We start from the raw sequence: 27521 nt of genomic DNA on the forward strand, positions 1-27521 counted from the left end.
AAAACATGAACAGTTCAATCCTCAGAAAGGCAGGAACTTCTCACCTCAGTTTCATTGTGCAGGATGCAGTCAAAAGACCACCTATTATGACAAGGTGCACACTAACTCACCAGAGAAGAGTCACTGGTTTAATAACTTTTTTAATGAACTAATTTGCTTATTTTACAATATCATAAAATGATGCTTCCAGATTGTGAATTTTTCATGTGTGACTCTGGAGTGAAAACTTTCACTATAGAGTCACTGCAGTGGGAACAGAAAGACTTTATTTCCCGTTTTGCATCGGAGCTCCCTGCAATTCAACCTTATTTGGAAAGGTCCAGCTTCATGACTGTCCACAAGCCTCTGCCGAGAGAGTTGAACAGTTAACACGTTATAGCGGTTCACTCAGGTCTTTAACTTGGATGACTGGTTATAATGAGTCATAACAGTTTAGTAACATAAGCAAAATGATATGGTAATCTGAAACAGTCCATATCCAGTCAATATGCACATGTATAGCACATATCAGGCCCGTGTTTACCTGCTGATATAAATATTTGCTTAGGGCTGTACCTGTAACTCTGACAAACAGGCATCCTGGAGTTTGGCAGTAAAGTCACCAACACACCAAGCCAGGCTTACATGAAAAGATGGGTTCTGGAGAAGGAGCACAACAGCTGGAGGTGAAAAACACATGAACCGTCTGAACGAGCTGTATATGAAATGCGTGCTTTAACTGCAGAGACCTTGTAAAAAGTGCAGAGGCTGAACTCCTCCATGGTCTCATTTATTCTTCTCATGACCTCGAGCAGCTGGCTGTGTCCTGCGTAGACCTCCATACCAAGAAAAGTCCTACAAGAGATACAATGAGTCACAATGTCCTCCAAACACTTACCAATCCAACGTGATCTTTGATCCAGCATGCAATCTGAGTTGCATTAGCTACATCAGCCCAGGAAAATACAACATGCCTTGTTTTTTCATGATTAGAGTACACCTTAAGTTTATCTGCTGAACACACAAATCTGCAAAAAGAAAAAGAATAACCACAGTTAGAAACAACACTGTGATTGATGACCTTGTGTCAAAGGGTGTGCACACTAAGCCCCGACCTCCTGCAGGGTGCTAGGCCCGTACGTAGAGACCGCACAAACGGCTGGATCCAGTGGTGATGCAGGACCACGGTCTTAGAGAGGCTGATGTGGAACTCATCGGCTCGGACAAGGGCGACACCATGGCCTGCTGCGCCACTCAGCAGCTCATCCAGTAACTCTAGGAACACATCTTCTGGTTCATCTGAGATTCAGAGTTGAGACTCAATTGCCAATTTGCACATTTGCCCGTGTGGGGCTACTTTTGGAGGGAGAACAGTGCAATTCACTGCCTTTTTTACATTTTGCATCAACATAGCTTTATGATAACTATCAGATCTTCTGCCCCTTACATGGCAAATAAATGTAAGTGGCCCAGTTTCCTCGCTCGTGCTCAAAGGCTCGCAGACGCCCTCCATGTTGTGAGCAGTCATCCACATGCTCTTCCTCCGAGTCTCCAAACATCTCGAGCACACGGGCCGGAAGTGGAAGGACCTTGCGTGGATCGCCCTGGTGTCCCACAGCCCCAGTGGTGACCCTGACAAAAAAAACAAAACAAAAAAAACCCCAGAGCAAACCAGTTTTTCACACACCAGCCATCACAGTATTTCAGTTTTTCACACTGCATCCATCACAGTATTTCATTTTTCACCCCAGCACTTCACACCTGCTTTCTGAGTCGTGTGTGGTAAACTCCCTTTTCCTGGGAGCACTGGCGTCTTTGACATCAGGGTTCAGTTTCTGGCGCTTTCGGTTAACAACTTCATTTTCCTCGTCGGAGCTGCTACTGCTGTAATTAACCAACATCCTAAAAAACACACAATCTACTTATTTACATCCACTAAAACATACACGCCGAACAATGCTCAATGTTGCTATGAGGAATTTATACACTTCAAAATCATAAAATTTATTACTCCAAGGTAACCCAGCTAAACTATTACTCCAACTTAATATACTTAAATGCACACTAAGGTAACCCAGCTATACTATTACTCCAAACAGATGTGCATAAACGCAAGCATGCTTTAAGATAAACTATGTGGACTTGCTTCCGCTGGAAATAAAACCTTGTCTGTCCACCGTGGCGCTCCACCTACAACAAGATCTGACTAAAGGGTTCCAGTCAGCCCAGTTTACTCTCAAAAATCCCAGTAACACGGATTCACCTTTGTGGGTGTGACGACCGATAGGTCGGTCTCATAAACGGCTCGTTGGTAACGGAACCTGCGTGAAAATATTTCAGCCTCGATATTTGTGAGCTGTCGTTTCGAAAACCATTATTTATTTATTTGTTTTGCGTTTTATGCTCGGATAGGCGGCACGTTTCTGTCCACGTTTGTAATAACCGAACAGCCACCCGCGTCGTAACGTTATGCTAGTGTTAGTTTACGGGCCAAACCGACATGTTGTCGTTATGTAAACATATTTACGGTTTATTTCGCCTCAGACGGCTCCGGTTCCGGTGAGGTCGTCCGTTATTTCCTATTCAGGTTCCTGTGCGTGTGTGAGAGAGGGTTCTCGGTGGTCGGCGAGTCCCGTGTCGCTGTTACAGCCCGAAACACGGTGGAGATCCGCGCAGCTTTGCGGTCGATCTTGACCGTGTGCGTGTTTTACCGGGAACGCCGGGCGCCTAGAAAACCACATTCGTCTGATTGTACCGGGAATCTGCGCGCTTTCACAACCCGGGCGCAGGCAGCGGCCTACGGCGCCGTACGACCACGACAGACCGCGGATGAGCTGAGGCCTTCACCCCGTCCGAGACCAAACCGTTCAAATTGCGCCGCCCAGACGGAGTTTCCGGACGCCCCGTTAATTCAGGTGAATCGCACAGGTATATATATATATATATTAATTTATTTAAGCACGACCAGTATCTCCGCCACACGGGAGGCTAGCCTTGCGCTTATGCTAATCTGTTAGCTAGGTTAGCATCGCAAAGGTCCGTTTCAGTGACTCCGGTATCGAAGGCTCGTTTTGACGACAAAGGGAACGTGTGTCGTGCAAATATATGCGTTGGGCACAAATCCGTGGGGTCTGAACGCCGGTGCACTCGGGTTGGCCGTGTAGCTGCTAGAGCCTGGATGGGAGTGCGTCTCGTCTAATTGTAGGTAAACAAATGCGTGTGGACTCATTAGCGTTAGCTGGCCTGTGGAGTGTCGGAGTGTTGGTGTTAAAGTCTGCACCCACCGCCCCTCTCACACCTCTAATAAGTTCGGTTATTACCGAGCACACGCCTTTTCCGCGTCGTGTGTGGAAGCGGAGAGCCGTTCTTTACGGGGAGAGACAAAAGGGCCCGGTGTTTGTCCGTTTCTCCTCCCGAGCTCGGCCGGGTCGGGAGAGGTTTTGGTTTGCCCCCTCGGGGTTTTCCAGCCTCACCACGAACCAAATCTGATGGAAATGAAACTTTGTGTTTTTAGTGTAAGGCGTAACGTTATTAGATCAGTCTGAAGGCATATGAGTTTTATTTTTCGCGCCACCCGTTTTAAATAAATAAATAAAACTCGTACCAGTTGCGTTGTTATCGAAACAGTTTTTTATATATATTGGAGTGACTATATGATCAATATTGTTGTCATTAATTATGTTATTTTAATCTCCATTTGTTGTCCAGTTAGTTTTGATGTCGACTATGTTGCCTGTTGCTGCTTATTGCGCTATAGTAGTTATCGCTTTATTAAAACGTCCAAGTAGTAACTGGCGCGATGAAGTTGTTCGTCGTTTATAAACCGTTTGACGTCGTTTCATTAAATTGTTTTCTCTTTGCAGGAGTTTTGCACCAGTCTGAAGAAAACGGACGCCAGGTGCAACCTCACAATTTGAATCCAGTTTGCAGTTTTTCCACTTAAATAATGCCCACAAATACTGTGGTCTGAGTTTTTTTGGGGTGGTTTTGTTGTTTCTTTCTGGAGCCAACAAGGGCTCCTTAGCCTTTGGGTGCGATAGAGTTCCTGGGTTTTTTTGGTTTTTTTTCTCTCGTGTGGTGGTCTCTTGAGCCGTCAAAATAAGTTCCTCTCTGCCTCCCCACCTCTCCCACCGCGGCCAGTCCAACAACCCTTTCCCCCTGGATTCGCACGGTAAGAGGTCCCACTACGGCGCAAAGCTGAATCCCTACACGAGAGCGAGGATGACGGAGGCGTGGCAGCAGCATGCTGTTGCCCCGCCTCCCGTGGTCCACACCATACCGCCGGGGGCGGAGAACGCCCTTGGATGCGCCGTCTACGGCATCGTGCTGCAGCCGGACGTGACGCTCCAGCAGTCGCAGCAGCAACAACAACAGCAACAGCAGCAGCAGCACCACGGCCAGCATGGGCAGCAGCAGCACCAGGCACAGCAACCCTCCCTACAGGTGGGCAGCGAGGGCGGGCACAAGTGTGGAGCCTGCGGCCACGACATCTCCCACCTGGCCAACCCCCACGAGCACCAGTGCATGGTGAGCCAGGACCGCTCCTTCCAGTGCACGCAGTGCCTGAAGATCTTCCACCAGGCTACGGACCTCCTGGAGCACCAGTGCGTGCAGGTGGAGCAGAAGCCATTTGTCTGCGGCGTGTGCAAGATGGGGTTCTCGCTGCTCACCTCCTTGGCGCAGCACCACAACTCGCACAACAGCACCAACCCCATGAAGTGCTCCATATGCGAGAAGACCTACCGGCCCGGCTCCTCGGGCAACGCCACGCCCACCTCGTCGGCGACCAATCCGGGCCAGCCGTCCAACGACGGGGCGTCGGCCAGCAGCAGCGCGGCCGTGGGCTCGTCCGGCCAGCCCGCCTTTGAGTCGTCGGCGCCCTACAGGCCGTACAAGTGCTCGGTGTGCTCGAAGGGCTTCCGGCACCTGTCCGAGCTCACCCGACACGAGCGTGTGCACACGGGCGAGAAGCCCTTCAAGTGCGAGACGTGCGACAAGAGTTTCAGCCAGTCATCGCACCTGGTGCACCACCAGCGCACGCACAGCAACGAGCGGCCGTTCAAGTGCGCCGTGTGTGAGAAGAGCTTCAAGCACCGCTCACACCTGGTACGCCACATGTACGCCCACTCGGGCGAGCACCTGTTCAAGTGCAACATGTGCGAGCTGCACTTCAAGGAGTCGTCTGAGCTGCTGCACCACCAGTGCCAGCCGCAGGGCGCCCGACCTTTCCGCTGCGCTACTTGCGGGAAGGGCTTCAAGCGGCCATCGGACCTGCGCCAGCACGAGCGCACACACTCGGAGGAGCGGCCCTACCACTGCGAGGACTGCCAGATGAGCTTCAAGCAGCAGTACGCGCTCGTGCGCCACCGGCGCACGCACACCGCCTCCGCCGACCGCCCCTTCAAGTGCAACCTGTGTGACAAGGGCTTCCTGCAGCCGTCGCACCTGTTGTACCACCAGCATGTGCACGGCATGGACAACCTCTTCAAGTGCGCATCCTGTGGCAAGGGTTTCAGCCAGTCAGGCGAGTTGCTCCGCCACAAGTGCGGCGAGAGCTCCTCCACGCCCACGAACCCGGACAAGCCGTACAAGTGCGACGTATGCGGCAAGGCCTACAAGAAGGCCACCACGCTCCAGCGCCACCAGACCACCCACTGCAACGAGAAGCCGCTGAAATGCTCCCTGTGCGACCGCCGCTTCCTGTCGTCCTCGGAGTTTGTGCAGCACCGATGCGACCCATCCCGCGAGAAGCCCCTCAAATGCCCTGACTGCGAGAAGCGCTTCAAGTACTCGTCGGAGATGAATCGCCACCGGCGCGTCCACACAGGGGAGAAGCCGTACAAGTGCGCCAGCTGCGACAAGGGCTTCAAGCAGCGGGAGCACCTGGCCAAGCACCAGAGCGTGCACTCCAGGGATGCCCAGTTCAAGTGCGTGTGGTGCGGGGAGCGCTTCGCAGACCTGGGGGCCCTCCAGGAGCACACGGTCCAGCACACGGCCGAGGGGGGCGGGTACCCTGTACCTTCCCTCATTCAGTAACTCTCCTCTTCTTCTACCCTGTTTCCTCCTCTGCCAAAATTGTGTCTGGCAAGATTGAGCAAACTTAATCTCTCTAGTTTACTGTGTTGCCCAGTCATGTAGACTTACAAAGAGATCTGACTGTCGAGCATCCTGTGGGGGAGGATGAAGGGGGGGGGTGCGGAAATGAAAGAAAAATGGTCTTATATATAAAAATTACCCTTTGATACCCAGAGGCATTTCAACATTTGATTTTGGAGACAGAACAGAGGGTTATAGGCATTGATTCCTTCCAGTTCTCAATAACGGTCCCTTTGATGAAAGTGTGGGGGGGGGGGGGTGATGAAGTACAAAACATTTAAATTTGTTCTGATATATTGTGCATAATATTTTAAGGTGAGCGAAAGGAGGAGGAGAAGTGGGCTTGTTTCCAACTCTGGGATATGAAGAAATGGTGCCCTCTGGTGTCTGAGAGCAGCTTTAAGACTTGCATAGTCCCCTTTGCCAGAAGAGGCTTGCCTTCACTTTAATAACACATTGTCCAGTGTCCCATTTTAAGATGTGGAGCATTGGAGTTTATTTAAAAAGACAAACAAAACAACAAAATATATGGCTGTGTGCTGATTTTTGTCTGGTAAATTGTTAAGGAATCGATTATACTGTTATTCTGAGTAAAGCAGGTTTTTAAAAAAAATTTTTTTTAAGAGATTCTAGTAGCTAGTGCATATGGGCTGTAGTTTGCGTGCTTCTTGTCTGAGTATAATTTGTAGTTAGATTAATTTGTAAGGAGCAGTTGAGGAGTGTTTCAGTCACTAGCCTTGCTCCGAAATGAAGGAGTGTACTGCTCTCGTCTCGCAACAGAAAGGATGAAAACATACTGTATATATCCACACAAGTCTTCACTTGAAACTATATTGCCTGCGTTTAGTTGACCCCTCAGCTAGTGGTAGCTGACAGGATATTAGGAATCAGATGGGGAACTAGCCTATATTGTGCTATCATGAACTATCAAAAGTGTCTGTAAGTGTGTGTCTGTGTCTGAGCCCTATGATGGGGCAACCATGTACCAAGAAGAAAAACGAAAAACGAGCAAAAAAGTCAAAAACCCAACCCAGTCACTAATGTACTGTATTGCAACCCAAAGGGATGGACCTAACCAGCTGAAACATTGAGGTCATCAGTCTCTCTTTCACTGCTATATGCATAAATATATAGAAACTATATAAAAATATATATATACTTCACTCTTGTATACATGCAGTTCATAATACCACAAAAAGAAAAATCAGTCAACAGCTGTCCTGAAATTGCCTAAAACCTTAAAAAGGCTTTCTGTTACTGTATGTACATAGGTTAGTATGTATGCACCATGTCTGCCGGTCTTGTCATTAGATATTGTCTTTCTTAATCTGCGTCGACTGTTTTATAAGTAGCTTTTTATTAAGTGGAACACTCGACTCATCCTTTTCCTCCCACTTTTTAATTTCTCTCTGTGTGGAATCTTAGGTGTAGAGTTCGATTGTGCCGACGTGTTTTCCGAGTCGTGCGGAAGTTTGTCTTTGAAGAAATCTTCGTCCCTGTCCCTCACTGTAAGCCTTTTTTAAACGTCAGTTTCCGTCGTGCAGGTGAGCGTGTCGGGCCGCCTCTCTCCCTCCCCAGTGTGAAGACAGGAGGTGGAGACTTGGGCTTCACCCCGGCCAGCGCTGAGTGGGGGATTTTTCTACAGTTTGTATAGATTTCTCTTCTTTTTAGCCCCCCCGCGTTTATACTGCATCTCGGTGATGCCCCGCCCTCCTTTATTTTGTAACAAGCATGAGGTGGGGGGGTTTTTTTTTGGGGTTTTTTTTCCTCTTCTCTTTTTAAGAAAACTAAATTCATTTTGGTTGCCCAGTGATTTAGGAGAAAATAAACCGAGGGCCGATGAAGGCGGACTCAATTACGACACTCAGTTTTCTTTATTTTAAATACATGCGTTGTACAGATCATAGTCATAGCATGGATGCTGTTTACTGTTTCCTAGAAAACTCTCTTAATACAGCTTTGTTTCCTCATTGCAACCCCCTCAGCCCCCCATTTAATTTTTTTTAGAATAACCAAACTACCCTGGACCTTGAGCTGATGGAGAAAGGGCAGCACCCATGTCATCTCCAAGCTGCCTAATTTGACACTGATCCATAATAAAATGTTGATTTGAACAACATAACAGCAGCAGCAACGTGTTGTGTGCGTGGTGCTGTGTCGGCGTGGTTCTGTGCTGACCCCTACAGGCAGTGTTGTGCGCTGATTGGAGCCCGTGGGCTGGGGGCATGCTGCAGAGGTTTGGGTATGACCATTGCCCTCAGCACCGCGGTGCATACGCAGGACAGGCACTTTGGTCTTGGGCTTGAGCAATGCTGGGTTTCTTTTTTTTCATTTTCTTTCTTTTTTTTCTTTTCTTTTTTAGCATATATTTCACATTTTAATAGTGTATGGTTATCCATTGCTTGACAATATCAAGGGGCTTTTTTTCCCCCCAACCACAGGCATTAAGAGGTTTGACAGAGGTTGTGATTTTAAAGTGTCTTTTTTTTTTTTTTTTCACGTTTGCATTGTATATTATTTTTTTATTAATATTGTTTAAAATTTCTATATAAATATCTATATTCCTGGTGTGAGGATCAGGACTACGGGGGAGAGGAGGTGGGACCTTTTAACTTCAAGGAGAGGTGGGCGTGGCCCTTCTTCCCCAGTTGTCCTGGACTCCGCCTCCTGCATGCCTGCTGTGTTAGTTCCTGTAATCTGTTTTGAAGTATCTGTGCTTCTGAGCACACTTACTTTTTAGCTTTTTTCAAATTGTAGATTGTGGATGAGCTAGTAAGAAAACATCATGTGGCAATGGATGTGACATTCATGCTAAATATCTGTATGTAGCATTTAATATACACAGCACTAACTAATAAACTTTTTCATTAATAATGCTTGTATGTCCTGGGCATTATTGCTTCATATTTTACCCATTTTCTCTTTTATTATATGTAGCCTGAATTCTATATTTAAACCACATTTAGGGGGAAAAAAAACTCAAGTGGAAAGGTTTGAGTTTGTGGGCAGAAGACTTGAGGGTGTAAGGTAAGGTGGCTCCAGAAGGCTGGTCCATCCTGGGTTAATCAGACACTGGAGCTCCTGCTTTGGCATGCAGCCTGTTCCAGGCCTTTGTGTGGGACTTCAGTGTCATCTGCAAATTTCAGAGGAAATAAAGATACAGAGTGGCAAAATATGGCTAATTTGATATGATAAAAATGTTATTTTTGATGGGTAATCAAATAAGCTTTTACTAAAAGATTGCCAAAAAAGACTTCTCAAATGGGAGATATCTCGACATTAAAATTCTTCCTAGAATAATCTTAAGCATCCACAAAAGTATCTCTGGAACACATTTTCATGTGTCGTGTCTCCACAGCGCACCTCTGCGACCTCGATCTTGCGCCTCCAGGTCTTCACACTCTGCTCCAGCTGGCTGTGCAGGGCCCTGGCCTCCATGTACTCCAGCACATGCGGTGCACTGAAGTCCTCCAGCTGAGCTTGGAGCTTCTTGTTCTGAACCTCTATTTTGGCTCGCTCCTGCACAGAGAAGACGGAACAAGACAGATCTGTATCGCCGAGAACTTGCTGCCGTCAGCCCCTTCTTCAAAAACAAAACTACCTTATGCTGTCACTTGTGGGATACAGGAAACTTGCAGATGCATTTTATAAATGCTTAGTTGTAGACTGTAATCTCTCTAGGGATAAGCCACTTTTTAGGGATTTTCTACTCCAGCTTGTCAGTTTCTTACAAAATATGAGTGACTGACCATTTCCAACACAGCATTAACACTTGGATGGTAGAGGTGTGGCTGTGGGTTCTGACCTGCCACAGCACAGGTACTGGGGTTTTCACAGTTGTGTTTGGGAATGATGTGCAACAGCGGCCCTTTGTGGCCAAAAACCATGCACTGAGGAAAGGTTAGAGGATGGCTAAACACACTACTGTGCAAGGCAAAGGCAGACCTCACAGTGCACTTACAAGGGCTTTATAATGAAGTGGCAGGTGACTGTAAACTAGATAGAAAGGAGGGAAGGGTGCCTTCAAATAAGATGTTTCCTCAAATGCAACCTTTTCTAAAAGGTTTAGTGACACCCTAAATGCATCATATATTTCAAATTATTGTTTTGGTGAATGTTTGATGTAGACTGAGAAGCGATCTGACCTCCTCCGCCTGCTGAGTCTCTTTGTCTGTCTTCAGCAGCAGGTCCTCATGTGAAGCAATGTCGCTGCTCAGAAGCTTTGACTCACTGGTCAAATTCTCAAGCTTTTTCTGCAACAGAAAAACACTACAATGTGCCAAACATCTCACCCTCTGGAGTGGATTTTGATCCTGGATCAGCCTGAAGTGCTCACGTTAATGTTTCCCCTGTTCTAAGAAATCTGATTCATCAAACTATTTCTCCCTTCATGAGCCCAACGATGACACCACTGATGTAAGCAAATGCTGATGTAAGGAAAAACCGCATTGTCATTAGTACACTATGTTTGACTCCGTGCAAAGACAGTTGAGTTTCAGAAAGTGAAAGTCCTTCCCTGGTTTTAATTCCCACCACCTGGGTTTGCTAATTAGCACAAAACCAGCAGGGCTTTCTTTATAGCGAAATAAGATGGAATATAAAAGTAATGGCAGCACTTTTACTTCCTGAAACTGAATGCATGCCCTTCTGCTACTGCTGCAGATGGGAAAATCCACCTTGTATGTGTTCAACAGCTTTTGGGTGTTCCCAGCCAGCAGCTTGAGGTGTAGCAGGTCCTGGTTGCATTCATCGATGTGCTCCAGGTGCTGGCGGTTCTCAATCCTCAGCTGCTGGAAGTCGACCTCGTGCAGCACCTCCTCCATGTCCTCCTTGTGGAGCAGCTGCAGCTGCAGCTTGCGTGTCTGCGCGCACAGTGCCGTGTTTTTCAGATGGAGCTTTTCGACCAGGGAGTCCTGCCGAGCGGAAAACAAGCAAGCACTCAGTCTCTCGAGCCTGCGATGGGGGGCATTTGCACGCAGGCTGACTGAAAGGACCGGCATGCAGGAACCAAGGAGGGCACAAGTGTTTGACTCTGGATCTCAAATGCAAAATCAGCTCCTACATTTTGGAACCATTGGTAATTCATTTATGTCATTGTTCTCAGATCCCAAACCTCACAGTCTAGGTACTACTGACTAAATATATATATACTGACTACTACAGGTACTACATTCCCATTACCTAGGAATGGCCAATCAGCTACATTAACTGTTCATTCAAATACCGGTGATTACAAAATCCAGGGCCTGAAGTTGGATTTGGAGGTCTGGATTTTAATACCTCTTGAGTAGAGTAATGCGTGTGTGAGAGAGAGAGTAAAATGTCTGTTTAAAATGTTATATTAAACATACCCAAAATACTTTGTCCATTAAGGGAGAAAATACCATCATTGAACAAATGCCAAATATCTTTATCTTCACCCCCAAGCCAGTCCGCGAGGCCTATGGATGCTCTGCGTCGCATTCTATCCCAACCAACCTTAATCAAACCACTGGTACCAGTGTGGAGCTGGAAGCTGGGATAGAGCCAAACAATGTGGGCCCTGATGAGCGAGGTAACACTGCTCAAACTTGTGGCCTCCACGTTGCTGGGTCTGAGAAGCCCGCTGTATCCAACAGCAGTGCCTTCACTTCCCACACCACTGACCGCTTTAGGGAACTGGGTCTTGTTCCTCTTGCTGAACCAGCAAATTAGCCCATTGTACTTAACCACTAAATTATATTCTATCCAGATGTGCATGGGATGTACAGGTGAAAGTAAAGGCAGCCGGAGTAGACGTCTGGATTTCTGTCTTCACAATAATACGACTCATGCCTTACCCTAGCTTTTATTCGGTCCTCGATGTAACGGATGACCTTCTCTGGTCTCACCATGACACCTTTCTCCTCACGCAGGGGTTTGACGATGTCACGCTCAAACTCATATCTCGCTTTCTTAATGTCTGCCAGCTGCTTGTCAGTCACTTGTATCATCGCCTGACAGAAAGAGGACATTAGGAGAGGGGTTATTACCTCCAGCACACCTGGTTCAGATGATGAGGGGATCGATAGCTAAATGTAACCAGCTGAATGAAGGGATTGATAGTTAAATGTAACCAGCTGAATGTAGGTATTGATAGTTAAATGTAACCAGCTAAATGTAGGGATCGATAGTTAAATGTAACCAGCTGAATGAAGGGATTGATAGTTAAATGTAACCAGCTGAATGTAGGGATCGATAGTTAAATGTAACCAGCTGAATGAAGGGATCGATAGTTAAATGTAACCAGCTGAATGAAGGGATTTATAGTTAAATATAACCAGTTGAATGAAGGGATTGATAGTTAAATGTAACCAGCTGAATGAAGGGATTGATAGTTAAATGTAACCAGCTGAATGAAGGGATCGATAGTTAAATGTAACCAGCTGAATGAAGGGATTGATAGCTAAATGTAACCAGCTGAATGAAGGGATTGATAGTTAAATGTAACCAGCTGAATGTAGGGATTGATAGTTAAATGTAACCAGCTGAATGAAGGGATTGATAGTTAGATGTAACCAGTTGAATGAAGGGATTGATAGTTAAATGTAACCAGCTGAATGAAGGGATTGATAGTTAAATGTAACCAGCTGAATGAAGGGATTGATAGTTAAATGTAAGCAGCTGAATGTAGGGATTGATAGTTAAATGTAACCAGCTAAATGTAGGGATTGATAGTTAAATGTAACCAGCTGAATGAAGGGATTGATAGTTAAATGTAACCAGCTAAATGAAGGGATTGATAGTTAAATGTAACAAGCTGAATGTAGGGATTGATAGTTAAATGTAACCAGCTGAATGAAGGGATTTATAGTTAAATATAACCAGCTGAATGAAGGGATTGATAGTTAAATGTAACCAGCTAAATGTAGGGATTGATAGTTAAATGTAACCAGCTGAATGAAGGGATTTATAGTTAAATGTAACCAGCTGAATGTAGGTATTGATAGTTAAATGTAACCAGCTAAATGTAGGGATTGATAGTTAAATGTAACAAGCTGAATGTAGGGATTGATAGTTAAATGTAACCAGCTGAATGAAGGGATTTATAGTTAAATATAACCAGCTGAATGAAGGGATTGATAGTTAAATGTAACCAGCTAAATGTAGGGATTGATAGTTAAATGTAACAAGCTGAATGTAGGGATTGATAGTTAAATGTAACCAGCTGAATGAAGGGATTTATAGTTAAATATAACCAGTTGAATGAAGGGATTGATAGTTAAATGTAACCAGCTGAATGAAGGGATTTATAGTTAAATGTAACCAGCTGAATGAAGGGATCGATAGTTAAATGTAACCAGCTGAATGAAGGGATTTATAGTTAAATATAACCAGTTGAATGAAGGGATTGATAGTTAAATGTAACCAGCTGAATGAAGGGATTGATAGTTAAATGTAACCAGCTGAATGAAGGGATCGATAGTTAAATGTAACCAGCTGAATGAAGGGATTTATAGTTAAATATAACCAGTTGAATGAAGGGATTGATAGTTAAATGTAACCAGCTGAATGAAGGGATTGATAGTTAAATGTAACCAGCTGAATGGATTTATAGTTAAATGTAACCAGCTGAATGAAGGGATCGATAGTTAAATGTAACCAGCTGAATGAAGGGATTGATAGTTAAATGTAACCAGTTGAATGAAGGGATTGATAGTTAAATGTAACCAGCTGAATGAAGGGATTGATAGTTAAATGTAACCAGTTGAATGAAGGGATTGATAGTTAAATGTAACCAGCTGAATCACACCAACAAGGACAACAAAACTGTGATGATGGAGAGACGTCCAGGACCAGAGTTTAAAATAGCTTCATTGTGCCTGCGTAAGCACAAAATTATATTTACCTGACACTTTTATCCAAAGTGACTTACAATTATGACTGAGTCATACTTCAGCAATTGAGGATTAAGGGCCTTGGGCCCAACAGTGGCAACTTGGCAGCTGTGTTTGTCTGTGAAATGATGATATAACCTTATGGTTCTGGAGCGCTTGCTCTGATGCCTTGTTGAGCTGTTCCAGATCTTGCCTCATTGCATTCACTTCCTTCATGCATATGTAATACTTCTGGTCCAGCGTCAGGTACTGGAATGGCTCCTGAGAAGCCCCTTGAGTACTGGATTTCCTCCCACGCCCCTTACGTCACAAGTAAACAACACATCATGGGACAAGACGATAAATACACAAACGCACACACATAACCTAGTAAATGACCTTGAGCCAGGTTCTCATAGACTTTGGAGTATCAAGCTCATCATCACCACTGCATACTGCAGAATTTAATATTTGCACTGCCTGCCGAGATTCTTTGTATTAGAACTACAGGGTCTCAAACGCAGCTGTTTGGGAAGCAGGACTAGACTCCTAATGAGCAAGAAAAGACAGCAGTCAGCAAGGACAAACTCTCCTGGTTGAAAGAAGAAAACTCCAGAAGGCTCACTCTCAAAGGGGGCCATCCTTCTCCGAGCGACAAAATCATCAATAACAAATGGAAACAACTGCAAATGAACATTGTTTACAAAGCCATTTATGACCATCTTTTACAACATTTTAGAGAACTCACTCCTAGCCCAACACTGTTATTAAAGTAATCACTGTCCAGGAGACAGTGTGAGACATATTCACCGCTCCTGTCTCCATCTGTGAGGTGGTGCCCACCGACACTGGCGCGAGCTGTGGATCCGGCTCGCGAGGACCGAGTCGTCTAACGTAGCGCTCAAACGTCTCCGTCTCCGCGCGCAGCTCTGCATTGGAGCGTCTGAATGATTGAAAAATTACTCAAAACATGCAAAATATATGCCACTATAACACATAGTTAACAGGTATACTTTGTGTTTAGAATACTCTTTATACTTGGGATATTGTCTAACGACAAGGGTTGTAGTCTCGGTGTTTTAAAATATCCTGTTTACTCTGATATATTTGTTCATTTGTTAATAAATTTGGGTTTGTTACTTTTTTTTATTACTGTCATATTTCTAACCTCAGGTCTTCCACAAGTTCGACGAGCTGTTTATTATCAGCTTCATTATCGTTGCCTTCAGTCTTCGCCATGGTTGCCATCGTTGCCATGGTTGCCATGGTAAACAAGGCAGGGTTTTTTTTTGGGGGGGGGGGGGGTTTGGCGCAAGCGCGCTGCCGATACAATGTGTACCCGCATCCGTGTCAATAATGTAATGTATCCTCAATGAAATAATTAATGGATTTCACGAATCACTGTAAATTATAACGGTTACACACTTAATAAAATTTGAGAAAGATAGATTAAGTTGAAAACACTAAAAATAACTGGTTTTTAGAGTTATTAAACACATAGATATGGATTACAATTTACACGCCCAAGTCACACCATAATATATACACGTTATTTTATTATTTTCTTAATATTAAGTGCAAGAAACTGTTTCGGGGACAAACAAGTAAAGCAACTTAAAGCTGCTTCAGTACTGAAGCCCCTGGGCTATTGTGTCACTGTGCATATAAACAGGCCCAGAGTTGCGCTACAACCCCTGACATGCGCAGTACGGCCGCTCCGAGTACTTCCGAGTGCCCTGTCGTAATTGACGGACGCGCCGCTCCGTTTCCGGGTCCCCGTGTTGCGGAGAGTCTCCCTGCGGTACGTGGGGGTGTGCGGCCCGGGGAATCTCTCAAGAAAACCTGCGAGCTCCCACCACCGTGGACGGTCCGGGTGGGACGCGAGAGGCTTTCTCCCGCAGTTGTTCGTCGTCCTCGGTGACTCTGAGTCTCCCGGAGTGTTAGCGAGCAGGCTACCGAGCTACCAGCACGGCTCCGCCGCTCCGCTCCCTTCTCCAGCGGGTCCGCCGCTCCGTTTACCCCCAGGTTTGGGGGGGGGGGTGTATTTGTCCGCCCAAGCCGCGTTTCTCCGGGCTCTCACGCTGTGATCCGTAGCCGTGCTAGACGCTCCGCTTGAAGGCTGCTGGTGAGGGATATTGCCGGATCTTAATACTTTGGCTCTTGGATTTGCAGCTCATCAGGGGTGGGGGGGTTTAATCCGCTGTAATTACAGAACCCCCCCGCCTTCTCCAGCTTTGGGTTTGTGGGAGATTTTTGTTACATTTTTTTTTACAAAGTTTTTTTGTGTGTGATTTTGCTCTCCCTACGTGAAGACGCCATTTCTACCTCAGTCTTTTTTGGCGTCTTCCTCGACCCCATCAGTTCATCACCCGCAAACGGGTGTCGTTAATCGGCTTCCCCTCTCACAAGCCAAGATATCAAACACCTTGACTAGACCCCCGGGCCGAGGGAGATCGGGCGTAGCGGATACGGATCCCCGTTGCCCGCCATGCCTGGCCCGGTGGCCGGCAGTAAAGCTCGGGTGTACGCCGATGTCAACACACTGAAGAGCCGGGAGTACTGGGACTATGAGGCGCATGTGCCCAGCTGGAGGTGAGTACTCCGCAGCACTGGGCTGGGCGAAGGTCCCAGTTCAAAGTCTGTCGCCTTATATCCCGCTATTTAAATGCACCCAGAGGCTGACATAAGGGCCACATCACATTCAAAACGAATCGAGCGGCAACTCCTTTTTTGAGACGTGTGTTTCGGTTTTGTTGTAACCCTTGATGGTATGTGGGACTGGTTTCCCACTGCCCCAGGCTCCACGTCTGTGTTAGCACTGAAATATTCACCGAGTAGAGTCATAAAAGTCTAGTAAGAGTAGTAATAAGAGTCTAGTCACAAGAGTATAAGAAGAGTCTAGTAATAAGAGTCTAGTAAGAGTTTAGTAGTAAGAGTTTAGTAATAAGAGTCTAGTAAGAGTTAGTAGTAAGAGTTTAGTAATAAGAGTAGTAAGAGTTTAGTAGTAAGAGTCTAGTAATAAGAGTTTAGTGATAAGAGTCTAGTAAGAGTTTAGTAATAAGAGTTTAGTAAGAGTCTAGTAAGAGTTTAGTAGTAAGAGTCTAGTAATAAGAGTTTAGTGATAAGAGTCTAGTAAGAGTTTGTAATAAGAGTTTAGTAAGAGTCTAGTAAGAGTTTAGTAGTAAGAATTTAGTAATAAGAGTCTAGTAAGAGTTTAGTAGTAAGAGTTTAGTAATAAGAGTAGTAAGAGTTTAGTAGTAAGAGTCTAGTAATAAGAGTTTAGTGATAAGAGTCTAGTAAGAGTTTAGTAATAAGAGTTTAGTAAGAGTCTAGTAAGAGTTTAGTAGTAAGAGTCTAGTAATAAGAGTTTAGTGATAAGAGTCTAGTAAGAGTTTAGTAATAAGAGTTTAGTAAGAGTCTAGTAAGAGTTTAGTAGTAAGAGTCTAGTAATAAGAGTTTAGTGATAAGAGTCTAGTAAGAGTTTGTAATAAGAGTTTAGTAAGAGTCTAGTAAGAGTTTAGTAATAAGAGTGTAGTAATAAGAGTCTAGTAAGAGTTTAGTAATAAGAGTTTAGTAATAAGAGTTTAGTGATAAGAGTCTAGTAAGAGTTTAGTAATAAGAGTTTAGTAATAAGAGTCTACTAAGAGTTTTGTAATAAGATTCTAGTCTCCGTCTGGAGGATGTGTTGTGCCTGCAGAGCTAAGGCGAGACAGGGCTAATCTAAAATAAGGCGAGACAGGGCTAATCTAAAATAAGACGAGACAGGGCTAATCTAAAATAAGACGAGACAGGGCTAATCTAAAATAAAACCAGACAGGGCTAATCTAAAATAAAACCAGACAAGGCTAATCTAAAATAAAACAAGACAGGACGAATCTAAGACAAAATGAGACAGGGCTAATCTAAGATAAGAAGAGACAGGGCTAATCTAAGATAAACCGAGATAGGGCTAATCTAAAATAAACCGAGACAGGGCTAATCTAAGATAAACCGAGACAGGGCTAATCTAAGATAAACCGAGACAGGGCTAATCTAAGATAAAGCGAGACAGGGCTAATCTAAGATAAAGCGAGACAGGGCTAATCTAAGATAAAGCGAGACAGGGCTAATCTTTTCCTTCTCCCATATGATACTCGTGGGCATGTAACAGTTCTGCATTGTTTTGTTTACATCACTACTGTTCGAATATATCTGGTTTCAGTCTGTCTCAGACTGGCGAGACGTGCTAAAAACGTCTTTTGCAGGATTTTGTCTGCGCCATCCGTGCGGTGTAGTGAGTTTGCATGCTGCGCGCGCTTCACATTTCACGCCAGAATCGATCCCGCACGGACAGGCCATCGTTCTGCGCTCAAGCAGGCCTGTGGGGCTCATGTGCCATCGCATCTGTAACATGCAAAAAAAGCACCAGTTGCTCTAGCCAACCCTGGGACTCCCTGAGACCGTTCACTGTCTAAACATAGACGTGGGCAAACTGAAAGATGCTACCGTCAACCCGAAAAGGAAATGGGTTATCCGGCTATTGTTGCAATTTGCATGTAACAAGTAAGATTGTGTGAGCTTAATTGCAGCATGGTTGGACTGGATGGGGTCATTTGGACGCGTTGGACTGGCAGAACACCCTCTTTCTGCTCAGTTATTATAGTTAGGCAGTCTATCAGGCAGTGGACTGGCACTTTAAATGCTGCTTTGTTTCTGTGTGCGTGTTGCCTTTGCCTTCTTGGAGAGAACGACGGCTGGATTGATTCAATCCTCTGTAGCGTTTTCAGCCAACAAGGCGTTCGAGAACAGCTGCTGCTGTTTTGTCTGCGCCGGTTGTTGTCGTTGCTGTGCTACCATGGCGCCTGTCTCCCACAGTAACCAGGAGGACTACCAGCTGGTGCGTAAACTTGGCCGGGGGAAGTACAGCGAGGTGTTTGAGGCCATCAACGTCAGCAACAGTGAGAAGGTGGTGGTGAAGATTCTGAAGGTGACAGCAACCACCAAGACCCACAGCACAGTGTTTGTGTGTGTGTCTGGGTGTGTGTGTGTGTGAGTGTGATTGTGTGTGTGTGTGTCTGTCTGTGTCTGGGTGTGTGTGTGTGTGTGTGTGTGTGTGTGTGTCTGTCTGTGTCTGTGTCTGGGTGTGTGTCTGTATCTGTGTCTGTATCTGTGTGTGTGTTTGTGTGTGTGTGTGTGTGTGTGTGTGTGTGTGTGTCTGTGTGTGTGTGTCTGTGTGTGTGTGTCTGTGTGTGTGTGTGTGTGTGTGTGTGTGTCTGTCTGTGTGTGTGTGTGTGTGTGTGTCTGTCTGTGTGTGTCTGTCTGTGTGTGTCTGTGTGTGTGTTTGTGTGTGTGTCTGTGTGTGTGTTTGTGTGTGTGTGTGTGTGTGTGTGTGTGCGTGTGTGTGTGCATGTGTGCGTGCATGTGTGCGTGCATGTGCGCGTGCATGTGCGCGTGCGTGCGTGTGTGTGTCAGGCCTTCAACCTATACTAAATAACCACTCCAGTTGGCTTCTTAACACTCATGCTGTAGTTGTTTCTGATGGCCCCTGTAGTGCTGTCAGTGACCTCTTACCCCTAGCCAGTCTGGGTTGCTTCAGTGTGTCCTGCAGATCAGTGTAGCTCATTAAAGTCACCTGCTATTCTTGATTGTACCAACATCTGTTGGTTTCACTGGCTGTTTCAGGGGCTACAGGAGCAATTGGTCATTGTGTTGTGTTTATTATTTTTTCATTTTTCTATAAAGTGCACCTCACATGAGATGAAGAATCAGATTTTTTGGTAGTCCCTAACTACCCATTGCGCAGGTCCACTCACCTTTAAGCAGCCATGTTTGACAGATTTAGTACTACCCTCTGACGCATCCCGGCCAGTAGGTGTCAGTATAGTGGCTGTTTCATAAAGTGAGGAGGAATTGTTGGGGAAAAAATGACTTATTTCTCCTTTACATCCAGCCTAGGAGCCATTAGGGAAAAAGTGTAGGAAGGTCACTTTAATTTAGGAGGTTTACAAAACTATACAAAATCTGACTAAAAATGTACGATTTATTCAGTCATGTCTTCCGAGAGCAGTGCCGCTTGCTGTCTTTCCTTACACAGGATGTCATCAGTTATTCAAAGCCTAGAAATAAAATTAACAATTCTAAATGTCTTTTAGTCATTTTATTTATTGTTTAGTTTAATTGGTATTTCTGGCTTTGTTTCAGTTGACATGGAGTGATATTTATTTAATTGTATTTGGAACTTCTTAGTTTTGTTTGCTTTAATTTCAGTATACTGACATCTGCTAGTTTTGCTTTTGTTGTCTGTCACCACTGTAGCCTGTGAAGAAGAAGAAAATCAAGCGCGAAATCAAAATCTTGGAAAACCTGAGGGGTGGGACCAACATCATCCGTTTAGTGGATACGGTGAAGGACCCAGTGGTACGTTCCAACCGTTGGTGCCTACTGCACCACTCCTGTTTTCCATTGGCTGCCGATGCTGCCGCATAAATTACTAGACCAATCACTGGAGATGAATTAGGCTTTGGGCCGTAGTGCTGCAGTTGGCAGTCTCAGCCTGATTTAAGACAGGAAGTAGTTGGGCTGTCCCATTGCCATGAATTCACCGCAAATATTACACCTGGAAGTTTATTTTTCTTTATCCACAACCTTTCCTGTGGTCTTCATGCATATGTTTGCAAAATGCATTTGCACATAATCCCAGTGACCATCAATTTGTGTTTATGATGTGTACAAAGCAGACCTTGTTCAGGAGTGACATGTTTGCAGTACCGGGATCATTTGTCTTTAGATTGCCATGCTGTTTGACTTCTGTTGTTCTGTTGACATTAAGCCCCATTAATCTTCATCTCCTTCACTCTCTCTCGTACCTGCAAATAGTCTCGAACGCCTGCACTGGTCTTTGAATGCATCAATAACACTGATTTTAAGGTATGTTCACTCTGGATCTTTCTGTACTTTACATGAACACTCTTCTCAAAAAAAAAAAAAAAAAACCATGACGCTTAAAGCATCTTTCAGTGAAAGTCACACTCAGGAAAACCTACCTATGACTGCAGCAGGACTGGCTCAGAGTTCACCAGCAGAGGGTGTGATAACTTTGCAATTAGCAGTTTTGTTCAGGGTGGTGTTTCAAGCTGTTTTCAGAGTACCAGAAACAAGAGAGCCAAGTTCAGCAAATTTACAACAGCGCTCAAGCTACACAGCAGTAATCTTTTAATGTGAAATTAGCTATCCCAGTAAATCCTAGTAAGAACTAAACCCTATTTGGTGTTAACAATAAACACACTGGTCTGTTCCATTTGGCCAATGGAATATATAATTGTGTGTGTGTGTTTTGTGGGAAATCTTGGGGGGGGGGAATGGATTCACTGGATATGTATATTTGTAGATGTTTATTTTATATTTTTGATATGTTTGGAGCAGGATACACTCAGACCTATGTAGCTGTGTACCAGTTTATAACCTGACCTCAGGCCAGCTGCACACACTACTTCACTAGGCTGGTTCAGTTTATAACCTGACCTCAGGCCAGCTGCACATACTACTTCACTAGGCTGGTTCAGTTTATAACCTGACCCCAGGCCAGCTGCACACACTATTTCACTAGGGTGGTTCAGTTTATAACCTGACCTCAGGCCAGCTGCACACACTACTTCACTACTTCACCTCTTTTTCAGGAGCTGTACCAGAAGCTAACAGATTTTGATATACGTTTTTACATGTATGAACTACTAAAGGTAAGATAAAATACTTTTCTTGCCTTTATATTCATATTACTGTACAGCAGTGATGTAATTGTGTGTGTTTTTACAGTATTAAAGTGTGTGTGTGTGTGTGTGTGTGTGTGTGTGTCAGGCCCTTGACTACTGCCACAGTATGGGTATCATGCACCGTGATGTGAAACCCCACAACGTTATGATCGACCATCAGTTGAGGAAGGTTCGCTACCATTGTGCTATCAGTGTTAAGTTATGACACTAATCAGCCACCAGGTGGCAGTATGACGCGCTGATTTGTTAAAAAATGTATTTTTACAAAAATAGTGGTGGTTTTTTGTATGTGAATCCAGTACTGTGAACAGGGGTCTGTGTGTGTGTGTGTGTGTGTGTGTGTGTGTGTGTGTAAACAGCTGAGACTGATAGACTGGGGTCTGGCAGAGTTTTACCACCCTGCACAGGAGTACAACGTCAGAGTGGCGTCCCGGTATTTTAAGGGTCCAGAGCTCTTGGTGGATTACCAGGTGAGGTACCTTCTCAGGAACATTCCCTCATTGCTTCTTAATCCTGTCATTACAGCTCATGCATTCAGTGCAGTGCACACTACTATGGGGGGCTACACCTCGTGCCTTTTGAGATGTCGTTTTGAAGTGTGGTGGGGTTAAGTTGGTCAGTCCTGGTAATCGTCTGCGGTGAATAGAATAAGTGGCAATGGAGGTTAATAACTCCGGGACACAATATGGCTGAACCATTGTTGTTATTATCGTCTGTTCACATTTGTGTTCTTAAACCATCATCCTTTTTTCTAAGAAATAATATTTCTTCAGTTCCTCTTGCCATTATGTTTAAAACACTTAAGCTGATTCTTTCCATACATCAACTTGTCTGCTCACCAGTGCTCTGGACTCTGGACAGCACACTGGTTTGTGTGTTTGTGGCCTTTTGTCTAGGACAGATGTATGACTACAGTCTGGACGGGTGTGTGGGTGTGACAGATGTATGACTACAGTCTGGACGGGTGTGTGTTTGCGACAGATGTATGACTACAGTCTGGACGGGTGTGTGTTTGCGACAGATGTATGACTACAGTCTGGACGTGTGGGTGTGACAGATGTATGACTACAGTCTGGACGGGTGTGTGTTTGCGACAGATGTATGACTACAGTCTGGACGGGTGTGTGGGTGTGACAGATGTATGACTACAGTCTGGACGGGTGTGTGTTTGCGACAGATGTATGACTACAGTCTGGACGGGTGTGTGTTTGCGACAGATGTATGACTACAGTCTGGACGTGTGGGTGTGACAGATGTATGACTACAGTCTGGACGTGTGGGTGTGACAGATGTATGACTACAGTCTGGACGGGTGTGTGTTTGCGACAGATGTATGACTACAGTCTGGACGTGTGGGTGTGACAGATGTATGACTACAGTCTGGACGTGTGGGTGTGACAGATGTATGACTACAGTCTGGGCATGTGTGTGTGTGTGTGTGTGACTGCCAGATGTATGACTACAGTCTAGATGTGTGTGTCTGACAGATGTATGACTACAGTCTGGATTTGTGTGTGTGTGTGTGTGTGTGTGTGAGACAGATGTATGACTACAGTCTGGATGGGTGTGTGTGTGACAGATGTATGACTACAGTCTGGACGTGTGTGTGTGTATGTGTGTGTGACAGATGTATGTCTACAGTCTGGGCGTGTGTGTGTGTGTGTGTGTGACTGCCAGATGTATGACTACAGTCTGGATGTGTGTGTGTGTGTGTGTGTGTGTGTGTGTGTGTGTGTGTGTGTGTGTGTGTGTGTGTGACAGATGTATGACTACAGTCTGGGTGTGTGTGTGTGTGTGACAGATGTATGACTACAGTCTGGATGTGTGTGTGTGTGTGTGTGTGACAGGTGTATGACTACAGCCTGGATGTGTGTGTGTCTGACAGATGTATGACTATAGTCTGGACGTGTGTATGTGTGTGTGACAGATGTATGACTACAGTCTGGATGGGTGTGTGTTTGTGACAGATGTATGACTACAGTCTGGGTGTGTGTGTGTGTGTGTGTGTGTGTGTGTGTGTGTGTGTGTGTGTGTGTGTGACAGATGTATGACTACAGTCTGGATGTGTGTGTGTGTGTGTGACAGGTGTATGACTACAGTCTGGATATGTGTGTGTCTGACAGATGTATGACTATAGTCTGGACGTGTGTATGTGTGTGTGACAGATGTATGACTACAGTCTGGATGGGTGTGTGTGTATGTGTGTGTGACAGATGTATCACTACAGTCTGGACGTGTGTGTGTGTTTGTGACAGATGTATAACTACGGTCTGGACATGTGTGTATGTGTGTCTGACATGTATGACTACAGTCTGGAAGTGTGTTTGTATGACAGATGTATGACTACAGTCTGGACATGTGTGTGTGTGTGTGTGTGACAGATGTATGACTACAGTCTGGACATTGTGTGTGTGTGTGACAGATGTATGACTACAGTCTGGACGTGTGTGTGTGTGTGTGTGTGTGTGTGTGTGTGTGACAGATGTATAACTACAGTCTGGACGCGTGTATGTGTATTTGTGATAGATGTATGACTACGGTCTGGACGTGTGTGTGTGTGTGTGTGTGTGTGTGTGTGTGTGTGTGTGTGTGTGTGTGTGTGTGTGTGTGTGTGACAGATGTATAACTACAGTCTGGACGTGTGTATGTGTATTTGTGATAGATGTATGACTACAGTCTGGACGTGTGTGTGTGTGTGTGTGTGTGACAGATGTATGACTACAGTCTGGACATGTGGAGTCTCGGCTGCATGCTTGCCAGTATGATCTTCCAGAAGGAACCCTTCTTTCATGGCCAAGATAACTATGACCAGGTGAGGCACACACTACCTGCACGTGTCTGCACACGTTGCCTACACACATTTTCTACACACGCTGTCTGCACACGTGTCTGCACATGTTTGGTCTGGGTGTACGTTCTGGCTGTCAGGCAGCCAATGCAAACTCCTGGTATTCTGATCATACCTGGCCAAAAAAACTTACGCTTACTACTACTACTACATTTAAAATATTTGATCTCAGTTTCTTCTATAAAAGTGCTTGAGACAGTAAATTAATAAAGCTTAATTAAAAATCTAATTGCATCCCTACTACATATGCTTATGCTAATAGGAATATCAATAACAGATGTACCAGTTTTAGCATGGCTGCATAAATAGAAATTAAATGATTGTAATCATATGAGTGATCAGTTCTGATGGTTTATTGTCCCTCTGCCTGCAGTTGGTGCGTATTGCCAAAGTCCTCGGGACGGACGAGCTGTTCGGCTACCTACGCAAATACCACATTGAACTAGACCCTCGCTTCAAAGACCTGCTGGGCCAGTGAGTACCAGCAGGGGGCGCCTGGGGCGCGTCGCCATGTACTGGCTGTGCACCTCCGACTGACGATCAGCCGAGGAAGGGCCGAGTCATAGTAAGGCCTAGTTTCACAGTGTCGTAGTGTCAGGTTATGGGGTAAGATTATGTCTACCTGTGGACTACCTGCCTGCTGCTGCCCAGAAATAGAATATGGACTAAAGACGATTAACTAATGTCCAAGTATTCACTGTTAATAAGATGGGAAATGATTCATCAGTGAGAATTTAAGGCACTGGAGAGCAGTTGTGTTTGAGCTGATGTGATGAGTAATAGAACAGCAGTTCTTCACTTGGTTTATTACTAATACACATGCTACAAGGAACTGAACTACAACAGTACTGGTAGTTAATAGCTGCACTCTTTACATTTACCTGACACTTTTATCCGTAGTGACGTACAATTATGACTGAGAACAACTTGAGCAATTGAGGGCTCAGGGGCCCAACAGTGGCAACTGGGCAATGGTGGGACTTGAACTGGCAACCTTCTAATTACAAGTCAAGTACCTTAACCACTGAGCTACCACTGCCCCGTTTACATGTTGAAGGACTGTAACTGCCTCACTAATTACACTTCCTCACAACGTGTTCTGGTTGAAGCCGTGGCTCTTAATCTGGTTCTTGGTGGCCGGCGCAGTACACAGAACAGTTCAGTGATTTTCCCTGCCAAACTCCACCTGAGTCAGCCAGTCGTGTGGAGGGAAAAGCAGTGTGAAAGCTACAGTCCTGAAGTGTGAGATAATGAGCTGCCTGTAATGCAAGTGACGCTCTCTCCACCTCCATTCATCTCTCTCTATCTCTCCCTCTCTCTATCTCTCGTTCAGGCAAACGCGAAAGCGCTGGGAGCAGTTTGTCCAGACGGAGAACCAGCACCTGGTGAGCCCTGAAGCCCTGGATCTGCTGGACAAGTTGCTGCGCTATGACCATCAGCAGAGACTGACTGCCACCGAAGCCATGCAACACCCATACTTCTGTCAGTTCATATCTACTGTGTGTTAGCTTCTGCCTTTAGCACCGTGTGTGTTAACTTTGTCAGTTAGCACTTCTAAGCTTTGTGATGTAGCTAGTTTCTCTTAGCTTTGGGAGATAGCTCTGTGAATTAATACCTCTTAGCCTTGTGTGTTTATTAAATTCCCTTAGCTCTGGATCTTAACTGCTTTGGCTTTTGTGGTGTGTCTGCTCTTAGCTTGGAGAGTTAACTTCTTAGCTGGTGTCCTGTAGCGCTGATATAATTTACCTTAGTTGAATTGATGTAGGCTTCCAGCTGTGGAGTTGTGTCAGGCAAACTGAATGAAAATGATCTTGGAGAAAGGAAACAGGTCACGGTTAAATGTAACTTACCCCTTTTTAAACAATAACAGTTATTTGTGCCCTTGATTCACTTGATAAACAGATGCTGAAACATCTATATTTTACAGAAAAAAACACTTTTTTCAAATGAGAAACAAGGTGCGTCTTCGCAGAGCAATGGACACGTGTGGGTGTTGATCAGATGAGCCGCAGCACTCTAAATCTGGCTTGCTTGTTCTCTTTAGATCCAGTGCTGAAGGAACAATCTCTTGCCAACGTTGACAGCAACATCGGAGGGTCCAATTCCAGCCGCTGAAGGCAGGTTAGACCTGTAAATGCCGTGTGTTTGTCTGCTGAAATCATCTATGCTGTGCTTTCATTTGCCTTCTATGAAATTCTGAAGCTTGTATTATAAAGTATGTATTTACTTTACTTCCAGAAATAGAAGAAGAACGTGTTACCTCAATTTCTTACCCCTTGTGGCAGAAACCTCTCAAAGTGCAGTGAAAGATGGATCAAAACAGTGCTGACCAGTGAACACCTTCTGTTTGAGTCACACACAGACCTGCATACACTCATACATGTACCACACACACGCGCGCACACACACACACACACACACACACACACACACACACACACACCAACATACACGCATTGTCTCTCTGTCAGTCAAGGTGGGTGTGCCCCAGTTTCTCTGCAGACCTGCTAGCCTGAAGGTCACCACTAAAGATGCCCTGACACACCTCAACCCCCTTCTGAAAGAAATATGCATCCTTTGCCGAGCCCGACATCCCTAACCCCAGTCCCTCAGTAATATTGCCCCTCCCACATTTAGCTAAGCATGGAAAGTGAAGAACAGAGCAAGCCTCGCCCCTCCCTCCCCATTGGTCTGTTTGTCTGTCTGTCCAGTATTCGGACCCCAGTGTGGTGTCTATGCACCGCCTTGAAGAAGTGGTATGGTGGACCTCTTTTTCTCTGCTCTAGATAGAATGGTATTAATTACAATAAATGAATTTTATTTAGATTGATGTGTGTTGTTTTTTAATTATTATTATTATCTTAGCTGGGCTGGGCGAGCATTGGTGGAGACGTTTGGGAAGAGAAATGCCAAGAAATAATCATTTGAAGTAAATGTACTGAAAAAGAAAAGTTAAAGAAATGGGGTTTGATTTTAGTTACAGAAATGGCAGAACAAACTGGCATTTTTGTAACT

General features: G+C 45.1%; 4 protein-coding genes across 13 annotated transcripts; 2 read left to right on the forward strand and 2 right to left on the reverse strand.

Annotated features, from left to right (window-relative positions):
• Nucleotides 1–123: 123 nt before the first annotated feature.
• usb1 (U6 snRNA biogenesis 1) lies at nucleotides 124–3441 on the reverse strand. Of its 4 annotated transcripts, none has more exons than XM_027017174.3 (8): nucleotides 3300–3441; nucleotides 1741–1881; nucleotides 1427–1611; nucleotides 1095–1278; nucleotides 954–1007; nucleotides 729–834; nucleotides 556–639; nucleotides 124–345 (listed from the first exon to the last, which is right to left on the reverse strand). In XM_027017174.3, the coding sequence occupies exons 2-8, from the start codon at nucleotides 1878–1880 to the stop codon at nucleotides 241–243; spliced, it is 858 nt and encodes a 285-aa protein (XP_026872975.2). In that variant the 5' UTR covers nucleotide 1881; nucleotides 3300–3441; the 3' UTR covers nucleotides 124–240. The 4 variants fall into 4 exon arrangements, with proteins under 4 accessions (XP_026872975.2, XP_035388290.1, XP_026872974.2 ...); XM_035532397.2 differs by lacking the exon at nucleotides 3300–3441 and adding an exon at nucleotides 2507–2635; XM_027017173.3 differs by lacking the exon at nucleotides 3300–3441 and adding an exon at nucleotides 2243–2355.
• On the forward strand, nucleotides 2215–8949 carry znf319b (zinc finger protein 319b). Of its 3 annotated transcripts, none has more exons than XM_027017170.3 (2): nucleotides 2215–2330; nucleotides 3843–8949. In XM_027017170.3, the coding sequence occupies exon 2, from the start codon at nucleotides 4201–4203 to the stop codon at nucleotides 6013–6015; it is 1815 nt and encodes a 604-aa protein (XP_026872971.3). In that variant the 5' UTR covers nucleotides 2215–2330; nucleotides 3843–4200; the 3' UTR covers nucleotides 6016–8949. The 3 variants fall into 3 exon arrangements, with proteins under 3 accessions (XP_026872971.3, XP_026872970.3, XP_026872969.3); XM_027017169.3 differs by lacking the exon at nucleotides 2215–2330 and adding an exon at nucleotides 2759–2894; XM_027017168.3 differs by lacking the exon at nucleotides 2215–2330 and adding an exon at nucleotides 2770–2907.
• Nucleotides 8950–9068: 119 nt separating this feature from the next.
• Nucleotides 9069–15225, reverse strand: cfap263 (cilia and flagella associated protein 263). Of its 2 annotated transcripts, none has more exons than XM_081699453.1 (8): nucleotides 15079–15225; nucleotides 14754–14853; nucleotides 14070–14231; nucleotides 11895–12050; nucleotides 10752–10988; nucleotides 10221–10328; nucleotides 9439–9594; nucleotides 9069–9208 (listed from the first exon to the last, which is right to left on the reverse strand). In XM_081699453.1, exons 1-8 carry the CDS (start codon nucleotides 15174–15176, stop codon nucleotides 9137–9139), a joined length of 1089 nt encoding a protein of 362 aa, XP_081555579.1. In that variant the 5' UTR covers nucleotides 15177–15225; the 3' UTR covers nucleotides 9069–9136. The 2 variants fall into 2 exon arrangements, with proteins under 2 accessions (XP_081555579.1, XP_026872973.3); XM_027017172.3 differs by having other exon boundaries at nucleotides 14721–14853.
• Nucleotides 15226–15612: 387 nt separating this feature from the next.
• Nucleotides 15613–27332, forward strand: csnk2a2b (casein kinase 2, alpha prime polypeptide b). Of its 4 annotated transcripts, XM_027017194.3 has the most exons (12): nucleotides 15613–16502; nucleotides 18765–18876; nucleotides 20205–20306; nucleotides 20766–20816; nucleotides 21566–21625; nucleotides 21744–21827; nucleotides 22018–22128; nucleotides 24369–24470; nucleotides 24880–24980; nucleotides 25840–25988; nucleotides 26551–26627; nucleotides 26745–27332. In XM_027017194.3, the coding sequence occupies exons 1-11, from the start codon at nucleotides 16399–16401 to the stop codon at nucleotides 26619–26621; spliced, it is 1047 nt and encodes a 348-aa protein (XP_026872995.1). In that variant the 5' UTR covers nucleotides 15613–16398; the 3' UTR covers nucleotides 26622–26627; nucleotides 26745–27332. The 4 variants fall into 4 exon arrangements, 3 of the variants coding, with proteins under 3 accessions (XP_026872995.1, XP_081555581.1, XP_026872996.2); XM_081699455.1 differs by lacking the exon at nucleotides 15613–16502 and having other exon boundaries at nucleotides 16515–18876; XM_027017195.3 differs by lacking the exon at nucleotides 15613–16502 and having other exon boundaries at nucleotides 16515–18876; nucleotides 26551–26623.
• The last annotated feature ends 189 nt before the right edge of the window (nucleotides 27333–27521 follow it).

The sequence above is a fragment of the Electrophorus electricus genome, chromosome 16, assembly GCF_041902795.1.
Source record: "Electrophorus electricus isolate QZ-2024a chromosome 16, ASM4190279v1, whole genome shotgun sequence".
In the NCBI taxonomy this organism is placed as follows: Eukaryota; Metazoa; Chordata; class Actinopteri; order Gymnotiformes; family Gymnotidae; genus Electrophorus; species Electrophorus electricus.